Here is a 12599-nt window from a genome sequence, read left to right as displayed (position 1 = left end):
ACAGTGCGACAAAACGAGGACGTTAACACACACAAAGCTCAGCGCAACGTCAGTGCTCTTGTTATTGTGTGTGTCAACGTGCTCGTTTTTTCGTGCTGTTAAATAATGGTAAATAGTACATTATAGAGGGGAGGGGCAAAAAACAAGACAAATTACGCAAAAAACTAGAATACAAATATAAAGTGTAGAGATACAAAAACAACAAAATAGCAAACAGAAAAATCAATGCTTACAAAAAATATATTATTATTGCCCTATAATGGTAACACGAGAAAAATAGCACAAATACAATGTAAGGAAACGATGCGATGTTACTACACACAGTAAGTGATTTGGTTCAGTAGTTTACAAAATAAAACCTTGGACGGCCATTTTAAAGTTATTAGTGCTGGTAATGCTTGTAAGGGACACAGGTGTTCTAATCTTTGCTAGTTTGGGGAAGAAACTAATATGAATAGCTTACGGTGTTACTAAGAGGAATTGGAAACTAATCATCCACCCGGTATTGTAGTTTTTCATGGTACTGCTGCTTTTATTTCTTTTGCAGGCCACAGTATCCCTGGTTCCAGGCTGAGAAATACATACTGAAGAAGCATGTTTTTTTTTTCACTCAATGACCTACTATCTTCTCACCCATCCTCCCCCTCCACACTCCTTGACCTACTTTTTTCTCACCCACTTTCCCCCTCCCCAGCATTTCTTCTTGGGAAGAAAAAGCGTATTTAAACCTCTGCCAGTGATGATCGCTTTGCCCAGATGAAGACAAGTCCACTTGTCGAAACGTTGGTTCGACCAGATCAGTGCTCCTTCATACTGTGTAAGCCATCTTCTTCCTCTCGTTCTAAGAGGAATATTCACTTTTGGCAATGGTTTAGGCAAGATGAAAAATATGGTGGTGGTTGGTTGAACCCACAGAGGACGCAAGTATGAACTGTAATAATATATTTTATGGAAAAGACATAGGCGAGATATTTTTCTGAGGATGAATAATGGCGAGCGGTGTAAAAATGATTTTATATTAGTAACACTGGAAGTTATTTGGTAATTGTTTAGGTTGTACGAGCATGGTGCGACAGTGACATGCCAGGGGTCTCAAACTGATGACGCATATTTAAGTTGTGGATGAACGCATGTTGTGTATAATACTAGTCCATGACTAGTCCGTTAAAGACTGCACGTTTCCGCATATATGCTCGGCAGTCAATAAGATTCGATAGCATTTGGCAGGGGAGGCCGTTTAAAACGCCGTGGTAAGAGCGAGTGGAATGGGCCAGCAAAATTCTCGCCGCAACGAAATATTTCCGGATCCCCAGCAAATGCCCATAGAGGCCAATGTATTTCGTATCTCTCGGAAACGAAACATTTTCGTACCGCAATTTCACGATAACGACATTTTCTGCAACGCCGGTCCGCATATTGAGTAAACTGCCTGGCAACCGTGCAGCCGGCGCGACTTTTGTGAACAACGTGCTGGCGTTGTATCATGTATGCATTGTTTCCTTCCTCCATGCATGTATGGAACGTTTGTTTTAAGCACTGTGATCACCCGTTTAAGAGCTCTAACTTTAGCCCCCTTCAGCCGGCGCTAGCCAAATCACCTGCGCGCGTTCGGGTTTCGAAAGATGTCTCCGCCAGCCAAAAAACTATTTTTGTCGCTGCAAGAGAAGCGATCATTGCTCAAGTAGAAAAAGGCAGGAAAAAAAAAAAATGGATATCGCTGCAGCTCTCTGTCCACAGTTTTGAAAAGTAAGGCAGCCATTCTCGGTGTGCTTGAGAATGGTACTCAAGCACAGCACAAAACAGTGACGGCTGCGGCGTTCCCGGACGTTGACAAGGTGGTGTTTACCTGTTTTTGTGAACAGCGCGTAACGAAGTGCCTCTGTTTGGCGAAGTGCTGCTACAGAAGGCTCTGGGCTTTGCCTGCATGCTCGGGCATGAACAAAGAGCAACCGTTGGCTGGTTGAGCCGCTTTAAATCCCGTCACGATAATTGTGGCCAAAGCAGCAGGAATGGACCCGGTGGCAACGTCGACGTGGTAACTGACTGCCGAAGAAATCCTGGGGCAGTACGAACCCTCAGACGTGTACAATGCGGACGAAATGGGATTATTCTATCAAATGCTGCCTTCGAAGACCCTGGACCTGGAAGGTAAAAAATGCCACGGAAAGAAGCACAGCAAGCAGCACGTGACAGTATTGTTGTGCTCTAATATGGACGGCACAGACACACGGCCGCTTCTTGTCATTGGCCGGAGCAAGAAGCCCGTGGTACAGAGATGGTACAGGGAATGTGTTCACGAAACTGCGATTGGACGCCGACTCCGGGACCGATGATTGCGGGGTCCCTGACTCGCCCACTCTCGTAGCTGGGAACCTTCCTCCTCGACCACAGCCATCAAATGACAAGATCGAAGAGGAACTCAAAGCTCTGGTGGCAAAGTCACCGCCGTCTGAATTCGATAGACCTCAACTGTTGGAAATTGTAAAGCTTAACCTTGGACGCCAGATCACAGGGGAAGGTCTAGGCGACGTACTGAATACCTATGTGCGAGAGGCCCTCCAGCAAGACGCCCTTAGAAAGCGACACCCGCGGCTCAGACCGCCGCGAAAACCCGAGAGCAGACGCAAGTACGAAAAGCGAATGTACGCGTAAACACAAGAACGTTTCAAGCGCTGCCAAGGGAAATGCGATCCGGAGATTCTGGACGGAGAGGTGACTGCCGCGATGGAGGACCCCAAAGCCTTGCTGAGTGAATGGAAGCTAGTGATGGAACTAATGTCCACAGGGGCTGTCTCTTCCACGGTGCAGCCGGTACAGGACTACCAAATCAATGCCTATGGACCAATCGGCATTGCTGAGATAAAGGCAAGCATGCCGTCTCAAGGGAGCTCGGCTGGTCTCGATGGAATCACGGGAAAGATGCTGCGTCTGGTTCCTATGATGATACTTCGAGTGCTTCTAATTCGCTGCAGATCTTCAAAGGGCTTCCGACTTGTCTGCAGACTGCGAGGACTGTGTTCATACTCAAAAAGATAGGTGCCTCGCAGGTTGCGGACTTCAGACCAATAACAATGTCTTCGGTAATGGTCAGATTACTTCATCAGATTTATGCCGTGAGGATACTGAGAGATGTGAAACTTGGTGTACGTCAGAGGGCATTTATTCCTGTTGATGTGTGCGCCGAAAACATCTTGATCCTTGCTACAGCGCTGGGGAAGGCCAAAAGCCCAATCCGGCCACTGTGCATGGCATCGGTAAATGTGGCAAAGGCGTTTGACAGGGTGAACCTGGCAGCTATCCTGAGAGGACTCAGGAGAAAAGGCATTGCTGAGGAATTCGTTAGATACGTAGAGTAGTTCTACATGGCGTCAAGTTCAGTGCTCACCTATGGCGAAGAAAGTATGCTAGTTAAGCCTACCATAGGGGTACGACAAGGCGATCCACTATCACCACTGCTGTTTAACTTAGTAGTGGATGAGTGGTTGGAGACTCTGTACCCTAACATAAAGTTCGTCGGAGCGACGGTAGAGGTGAACGCCATGGCGTTTGCCGACGACATCGTCATCATGGCACGAACACCCGAGGGGCTGCAGGAGCAGTTGAGCAGCCTCGAAGGCTCTCTGATCAAGCGAGGGTTGCAACTTAACCCCGCTAAGTCACTATCCCTTACCGTCTTGCCGAGTGGGAGAAAGGAGGTGGTAAAGCTTGATATCATTAACACCTATTACATGCATGGTGAGCCCATACCGAAAGTCGATGCAGCCAGTAGCTGGCGATACTTGGGAGTATGTTACACGGCTTCGGGACTAGAGAAAGCTCGCATTGACACGGAGATGAAGGACCTGTTGGCCAGGGTGTCGAAGGAAGCCCCAGAAGCGTCTGGTTATCCTTAAATTTTACCTCCTGCCGTGGCTTTATCACCGGTTTGTACTGGGTCCTATCTCTGCAAAGCTTCTCCTAAAAATTGACAGACTCGTGTGATCCTCGGTCCACTGGTGGCTAGTCCGCACGATGTCACAGTGGAGTTCTTCCATGCAGAGATGAAGCATGGTGGACCTTGTATCCCTAGCCTGCGAACTTCAATTCCAGGCTTAGGTATCCAGCGGCTCGAACGTCTGAGGGATTCCGACAGCCTGTTGTGTCTGCAAGTAGCCGTAGGAGCATATGTCGGGCACTGCCTGGACCAAGCCATGTGGCTCTCAGCGTACAGAAGAAAGGAAATCCGCACAAAAAAGGATTACCAAGCAACTTGGCGAGACAGTCCATAACAGTGCTGATGGGAATGCACTGAAGGGATGCAGAAATGCAAAGGGGAGCACCCGTTTGTTGGGCGAGGGAATGACCTTCCTTCAAGAAAGGGAGTTCATCAACCTCGTAAGATTCTGATTAATGCTCTCCCGACCCTTACAAGGCTCCGAAGAGGCCATGAGGCCAGTGTCAGATGTAGAGCCAACTGTCTCGCCGACCAAAGCTTGGGACACGTCCTGCAGAAGTGCCACCGCACACATCAAGAACGAATCCGTCGCCATGACGTGATTGTGCGGTATGTGGCGAAACGATTGTGAGATAGAGGAATGGAGGTCATCGTAGAACCGATATACAAGACCGATGTAGGCGATTGGAAACCAGACATCGTCCTTCAAAGGGAGGGGTAACGGTGGATTCTGGATGTGCAGTTAGTTGGGACGAGGGCACCGCTTGAAGTATGCTACACCAAAAAGGTGCAGAAGTACAGTGAGCCCTCGATCCTGGCCATAGTGCAGGGGAAGAGCCATACTAAATCGATAGTGAGGAGTATCGCAGTGTCCTATCATGAGTTTGGTGTAAGAAATTGGTGGATACAATGAAAAATTTAGGCCTTAACACGAATGATTTAAAACTACTAACTGTCCGTTGTCTGCAGGGTGGCATTAGGGCATTCTGGGTGCATCAGCGAAAGACCACTGCCCGGAGCAGCAGGATAGAGCTGCAAGCCAACGGGGACGGGCGGCGGTTCCCTGTGGTAGTCGGCCAAGTTTGGGATGGTGTGACGCTGGGCATCTGGATCGCTAGTCCTGATCCATTGCTGAAGTGCAGCAAACTGGGTACCTCTGCCCAAAACAACAATTAGAGAGTAAGGCTGCTTGGGCATCATTGATCCAAACTACGAAAGAAAAAGCTCACGCTGCCTGTCCAGTACACCTCAAACGGGAAGTCTTGGATGACCTGTTCAATATTTTCCAGCTGGCTTGAGGCCTTCAATGCCGACATGAGAAAGGCAGGCAGGTCGGCGAGTCTTTTTTTAGACAACTGTACCGCCCATCACGTTGATATGGAGCTCACAAATGTGCGCTTGTTTTTTTTTCCCCCAGGCGCACTTCTGTTGTGCAGCTGCTCGACCAAGGTGTCTTTCGAAGTGTAGTGTGCCTACAAAGAGAGGCTGATTCAGCGGCTTATACTTAACCTCCGTCGTGGACTTGTTCATGGCTCTTAAAATGCTGGCAGCTGCATGGGTTGTGACGCCGCCGGCCGTGATTGAGCACTGTTTCAAGCACGCGGGCTTCGCCCCCACCCAGCAGACATCACGCACAGACTTGGATTCAGAGTCGCCAAATGAAAATGTGCATGAAGAGATACTTCATGATGACTGCTGCCAGCGCAGTGCCACAATCGCTGGCCAACGCATGGGGTGCGCTTTGTGCCGTCGACAACTATGTTACTCCAAATGGCCTCAGTGTCGATCATTTCATACATACTGATAACGACGTAGTTCATGAAGAAATGCCCGATGAGGCTATCATTAGCAGCGTGTGCGAAACCGACGACAGCGAGGACCAAGGTCCAAAACATGAAGAGAATGTGATCCCGAGGAATATGTTGGACGCCTTCGACACGATCTGGTCGTTTTTAGGCGCACACGGCGACGACGTGGCGATGGATCACTTCTTGCAATGTGAAAGTAGAACTATAAAGTTGCTGCAAGGCAATGCTCGATAAACCAAGCTAACCGACTTTTGGCAATAAATTTTCTTTTTGTGGACTCTTTTCTACCTCTTCTGTCTCATTTTTGCGGCAACGAAATTCTCGCGAAAGCGAATTTTTTTGCTGTCTCCGGTGATCTCATTATTGCGGGTTTTGACTGTAATAGTTTAGTATGATGCAGCTTTAGTTTGGTGTGAAGCAATACCACTGAATAGCAACTTAATGAAAGCTGATTTCACAAACTTTTGCGCAAGGCAAATATAACCTGCCCCACAGGAGATGGCCACAGAGTACAACTCAGTGTTGGGCATATTTTTTAGCATTTTTTGGAAGATGTGATGGGGAAATATTTGCCTCTTCTGCACCTATTTTTTCAACCTCGTTTAAAAAAGCAAGACTCAGCTTGGTTTTCTTTTAATATTTTCTGCCTGGAGAAAAAATGCAAATGGAAGTTGATTTCTAAACTGTCGGTTGCTGTTTTATTACTGGTCTGCTGTGCAAGGTTTAGCAAGAAGACAGGGCAACATGGAACGTGCACATAATAACAGCCATGGAACTGTCACTGAACTGTTGCAGTATTTAAAGCATGGCACTTTTACAAGAGCCCTGCTTAGTAACTGCCAAAGAAGTGATGACAGTGAACAGTGCTGCACCAACAGATGGTATTTGGTGACAACATGGAGCCTTCCAGGGTGCAGAGGTGTGTAAGGTACCTCACAACAGATAAATTCACTACTTAATTCAATATTACATTATCTTGCCACACTCCTGCCTTCCACATCTTGCTAGCTTTCTCCCTCTGATCGGGTGTAAATTGCTATTCGACAGCCTACTAGCTGTGGCATGCATGTCGTGCATACTGACCTCTCTCGACTAGAACTGAATTCAGCGTAGTTTTATTGAAGCTTTTGAATCAAAGCACGTGACCCCACATGCAACTGATGCATTTTTGATAAACTTGCATCGGAGGCACCCTAAAATTAGGGCACAGTGCCAGGACTCCCGATATGTGGAGCCCTATGTCGCTGGTAGTTAATTCAAGGATGAAATAGTGGGCCAGTGGCGCACCAGTATCGTTTATCGGAGTTGCTGCAAGATGTTGACATAAAAGCGTCAATTTACCAGCAGCCTCTGTGTTGCTTTCTCCATTTTTGTGATGTTGACGTGCAGGAGGTGTCGAGACCGAGACTCCAGGAAGTGGGTTGTGAGGTCGAGCAAGGTCTTTGGAGTGGCAATGTGACTGTGTGACGTGCGCATCACCTGCATGTACACAAAAGAGAAAAATTCAGGTGGCACTTTGACTCACTAAAGTGCTTCAAGACAAGCCATAATTAGACAGGTGCCATTCAACAGTAAGACGTAATTACTGGTAACCCAAAGTCCCAATTTTGTGAGCGTAAACTTTCACCAATTGCCTATTTAGCACAAGCACACTAATTAGCTAATTAGTGTATTGTACTTCAGTCAACTACCAGTACAAGACATACTTATCAGTAAACCGTAGTTCCTGTTCAGCAAGCACAAACTTGCACAAATTGCCAAATAGCACTACTATGCTAATTAGTGCAATTGACTATCACTTTGCTCAATTGTAAGTACACCCTCGCTTGACTATGACCACACTTAAAAAACTTTATAATTTAATTACCATAATTAGGTTAATTAGGCTAATTTCGTTAACTAATGATTTACCAAAGTACAAATGGCACCGTTTGAAATTCGTGCACTGTGACGTCATGACCAGTTCAACCAATTGAAAAGCGTGACATTTCTGTCGACAACTGCTTACAACGATGAGGCATTGAAGGCTTCCGCCTTAAAAGGTTTAAAAATCTGGAAGCAAAACTACAGAAGGCGGTTTTTAATACAGTCAACTCCCTGTTATTGAAATCCAAACAGCACAAAGCATTCAATGTTATGAGGCTGCAGCTTCAACTTTGAAAGAGTGAAAGACTTTCCTTTCAGTGTAAATCAATGACTTGAATCTAGTAGCTACTCTTCCAGTTGCAGTCAGAGCACATTTCAAATAGAGCCCCTAACAATACAGTATAAATTAAACTTTCCTCCTTCCTGTTTTCCCCTAAAAGGAAAGAAAAGATCCCTTTTTCAATTTCTTTTTCAATTTATATATGCATGCATGCTTTGTCTTGTTGCGGACTGAATATAGTACTATTTATTGTAAGCAGGAAAGCAAATATTTATTAGCACATAGAAACTGACGTGTCTGGACTGACAACTTTAAAAGTGTCCTCATTTATACACCGTGCTCATTCACATCCAAACATGACACAAAAATTTGCACCTATATATTTAGTTCACTTCTGGATATAGCATATAGGACTTCAGATAAGTCTCGACGAATACTTTAATGAATGCTAAAATGTTGCCAGCCCGTTCTACACACCCCTGTATATGCATTTTTGCTTTCTATGCATTTGCAGCAGCATAGCAGCTTTTTCGAGATGGTGTTTATATAATTCCAACTCAATACATTTGTTATTTTATTCTGTCATATTTAAAATATTTAGTACATGTTATTTCCTTTGTGCGTATTGATCATTACCTCCCTGTAATATCCTATAAATAAATATGCCAATTAAAAAGGCATGTTTTCAACAGACATCACCAGACCAAAAAAATAAATAGCCAAACATGACAATTGGAATTCAAAACAGGAAAAAGCAGCGCAATAAATAAATCCAGAACTGCTTGCAGCCAATACCTGTGATAGTTAGCTGACTGAATCAGATTTTTTGTAACTGGATAAAGCACAAGTTTGATCCCGTATTAATCTTGAATCAACTAGTACCAACAAACCTGGATGTAACGGGCCTCCATCAATACTACAAAATTTTCAGTTGCTAAATGCCACCCTTATTAAAGTGCATGTGTTTCAGAACTATCACTATATCACCCACCTTCTGCTTGCCAATAGTTGTGGGTGCCTTCCAGTGCATGAGAAAATTCACCCATCCACCTGAGGCATCTTCAGTGAAGAACTCGTCTGCCAGAAATTCTCTCAGCCATGCCACGCTGCTTCCGGGGCCCCTGCAATAAGAAAAAGAAGGAATTCACACAGAACCCCCAGCTTCACACGACTACATCTCCGGGAACCTACAGTTTTGCTGCCCACGTGTGAAAGACAGGTATAAGCAGCATAGTCATCAATAGGGATCTGCAGTAAGCCACAGAGCAAGAAACCTTTAGGAATGGAAATTGCGGCGACCAGAAAAGGTCACAAGCCCGCAGAGCCACTATCATGCTGGCAGAGCCTGGCGGCCTGGAAAGAAATTACCGTCAATAAAGGAAGTCTCATCTTGTCCAGCATTCCTGCCATCTACAATCCCACACTTGAACGCGTGCCAAGGAATGCCCCAATGGCGTACCATCCAAACGCACACTTGTCGGAGAAAGTGTGACAGATACTGCACCTTTCCTTTCCTGTAAACTAATTATAATTATATGCAGCACTGCAACGGACCCCGATAAAAGGCAAACAATGAGGAAAATGATAGGAGAGGAAGGGTAGGCTTTTATCATTCTCCTCTTAAGAGACATCTAAGAGACCCTCTAATTTTTTTTTTCTTTCGCTGCAGCTTCAATGATGCGCCACATGCCGCCACCACTTCATACGGCCTCATCATGGTCTGTGCCGTCTGCGCATACAATTGTGACCTTATCTGGTCACCCGCGCTCGCTCGCGCTGACGGGAGTTTCACCTCCTAAATGGTTTCTTGCACCATTAAGTACAATATAGGAAATGACAAGTTTTTGAGAATGCTAAAAAAAAGGGGGGGGGAGGGTGTTGGAATAATTATAATCTGTCAGATTATGTCTAGTGAAGGGTGAAGGCACATCCTGCCTTGTGTTAACAAGCCTACCAATAAATATTCGCTCTCTCCATGACCTTTGAAAAGGGGTTTTTGAAGGAATGGAATCATGAGACACAAAACAAACCTTTCAAAGTTAATCTTCAGTTCCTGTTTGACCCCAGAAGGCTGTGTGTTCACATTCCAGGAGAGACCGTACATGTTGGATCCGGTGTGCAAGTTAAGTGACCGTTGCCTCACGCTGACCGTGATAGTCTGCGTCGTGGGAATCTTGTTGGCTTCCTTTGCTGGCTTTGACCGCTGCTCTTCTTTCAACCGATCCTGCGATGGGCCACCACGTAAATATACTGGGGGCACCTCGGCATAGTTAGGGTCACATTATAAGCGTGAAACATTCATACCCACAGTGCTTTAGGTTTCAAAGAGAATGTGGAGCAAAACTGAGACACATTTCGCTGTGACAGTGAAAACATTTGGGTGGCAGTAATGCAAAAAGTAACATATCATCAGTATTCAACAAACGATTGCGCCTTAACCCTTTCACTGATGAGTTTTGTTTTCTGCCCGCTCCTTACTCTTTGCCAGATCTTCTTTTGCATGCTCGTTTCTTGCATCTTAGCTGAGAGAAAATTTTACACTAGTAATGCACTATGATGCTATTATTTATTCCACTCATCAGGTTTCATCTTGCTTGTATTCTTAAGTGGCACGGACTCTTCCTCGCTGTCATCGCTTGATAAGTCGTTAAGCTGAGCTGCCTCATTGTTTGTTGTCACTTGCATATGAGTCAGAATTCACGAAAAATTCCTGGATATTTTATTCGTCAAGGCACGCACGCACCTGGCTCACTTACTCGAACCAGCTACAGTGCTCTAGACCATGGCTTCACTGTTGCGACGACAACGAAACGACGTGCTGCTGATGATAATGATGACACGGATCCAGAAATGTCTGCTCTATTTGTTATTTTAGATTTACCCAACAAGTTCTATATGTCTATGTGGCCTCTCTATAGACGGCGCAAGGTACCTGTGATATTTTCTTTTACCCGAGTAGCATTGGGAGTGACAAGGAGTGAGTTAAAAAGGCAACACGAGTATACGGTCAAAACTCAATTTAAAAAAAAACCAATTTTACGAAATTCCCAATTTAATAAAAATAGTATCCCAATTCTCCCTCAGACGCCCATACTGTCTGTCCAGTGCTTTGACTAACTCGAAATAATGAAGCCAAGTTGCTATCTCTCCCCATTTAAAGAGCTTTTTGCCGAAAAATGAAGGGGGAAAAGTCTAGTATGGTCTATCGTTTAGAAAATGACCAAAATGCATTCGCAGCAAGCCAACAGTAATTTCGCAAAGCGACTTCTCACTTTTACCAAACTATGCGGTGTAATACGAGAGTTATATTGAGTTGAATTCATAAGATGACGCTTATCGGTGAAAACGCTGCGTGTCGCTTGTTGACACCAGGTCAGTTGTTAAATTGAAACCTGCTGCGGCAAGTTTGCCAGAACACATGAGAAAGGCATAAAGTGCCCTCGACACATTCGAGACTTAAGAAAAATCCATGTAGTCGTTGCATACAAAACGCATGCAAGCAAAGATCAGAGACTTCTTTGGTGGAGAATAAGTCTGTGGTCCCCTGGGGTCCATCCTGCTGAGGTAGCAATTTTCGTTGCTTCTTTTCATAGGTTCCAGCGGTGTCGATCCTTTCCACTGGCCGCAATTTCATTTTCGGAGCATTTATGCTTTGCAAATTTCATGCTGTCTGGATACTGGCTCGAATGTATAGCATTAACTGATCGAAAAATGCTTCCCGCAATGTAACGAAGTACCTGATTTAACGAAATGATTCGTAGCTCGCCTCAACTTCGATTGGTCGAGTTTTAACTGTACTCGGAAGTGGCACTCAAAGGATTAAGTGTGAGAGAGAGGCACACGTTTCTTCTAAACAGGCTTCTTTTTATAAGAAAAGCACCCGTAAGAAATTTTAACCCTCAGCGTGAAAAATAAAATCAAATATTTTTGTCTTGTTTTGCACTGCACAAAGTGACTGGACAGGTCCACCAATGGTGCGCCACATAAAGTGCTGAGCAGTGGTGATAGATTAATGCCATGTAGAGCACAGGCCTCAGACATAACATGGCTGAACCATAAGTGAGCACGGCTCCGCGAGTTCTATTAGGAGTATAGCAGCTGCGCCAGATTCTGAATAGCTAATTTTTACTGCATACTGCCAGGGTGATGTGATGATAGTGTTCTTGAACAACATGATGCCGCCCCTGAAGGAAAGCGGCTGCCCCATTGAATATGTGCAGGAGAATAGGAAATGTGCAAAAAGGGGGGGGGGGGCACAGTTTGACATGAATGAATAAATTACCTGGGGCTAGTGCATACCTGCCTGATGCGTTGGTCGATGAAGCCAAAAAGAAAAGCAGGCAAAGCACGAAAAGAATGCACACTTGCCAGAGCGCAACGTTTGCCTCTGCATGGCACAACTAAATATGCATTTTCATTGCATACTTTGATAAAAGAATACTGTCTCAGTATTCTTTATCTTAGTTTAGGCACAAATATAAGACAGTCAACTCAATTCAAAAGCAACAGGTGTCCAATGTTCTAATGCTTGTGCTCAAACTGCCTTCCAGAGGTAGCCACAAAATGCAGCCAAGAGTGCACATATGTATGTGAAATATCTACTCGAAGCAGTTCAGCATAGGCAGGTGTTGTGCAATGAAAATTTACCTGCCCCTGCCTCTACATCAACTTACGACTGCCTTCCCACCTCTCGATATCTACAGTTACCTGC

General features: G+C 45.1%; 1 protein-coding gene across 1 annotated transcript in view; it reads right to left on the bottom strand.

The window, feature by feature from the left end:
* The window catches only part of LOC146180717 (uncharacterized), a 111928-nt gene that overhangs the window by 50189 nt on the left and 49140 nt on the right, over positions 1 to 12599 (bottom strand). The window contains exons 21-23 of the mRNA XM_084576112.1: positions 9919 to 10112; positions 8880 to 9009; positions 7084 to 7221 (exon numbers count right to left, since the gene is read on the bottom strand). Coding sequence (XP_084432238.1) covers positions 7084 to 7221; positions 8880 to 9009; positions 9919 to 10112 — 462 coding nt within the window. The remainder of the gene's footprint in view (positions 1 to 7083; positions 7222 to 8879; positions 9010 to 9918; positions 10113 to 12599) is intronic.

The sequence above is a fragment of the Amblyomma maculatum genome, chromosome 8 (genome assembly GCF_055883805.1).
Source record: "Amblyomma maculatum isolate TAMU_Amacu chromosome 8, ASM5588380v1, whole genome shotgun sequence".
Classification (NCBI taxonomy): domain Eukaryota; kingdom Metazoa; phylum Arthropoda; class Arachnida; order Ixodida; family Ixodidae; genus Amblyomma; species Amblyomma maculatum.
The sequence above is the reverse complement of the archived record's forward strand: the minus strand, read 5'-3'. Positions and strand labels throughout refer to the sequence as shown.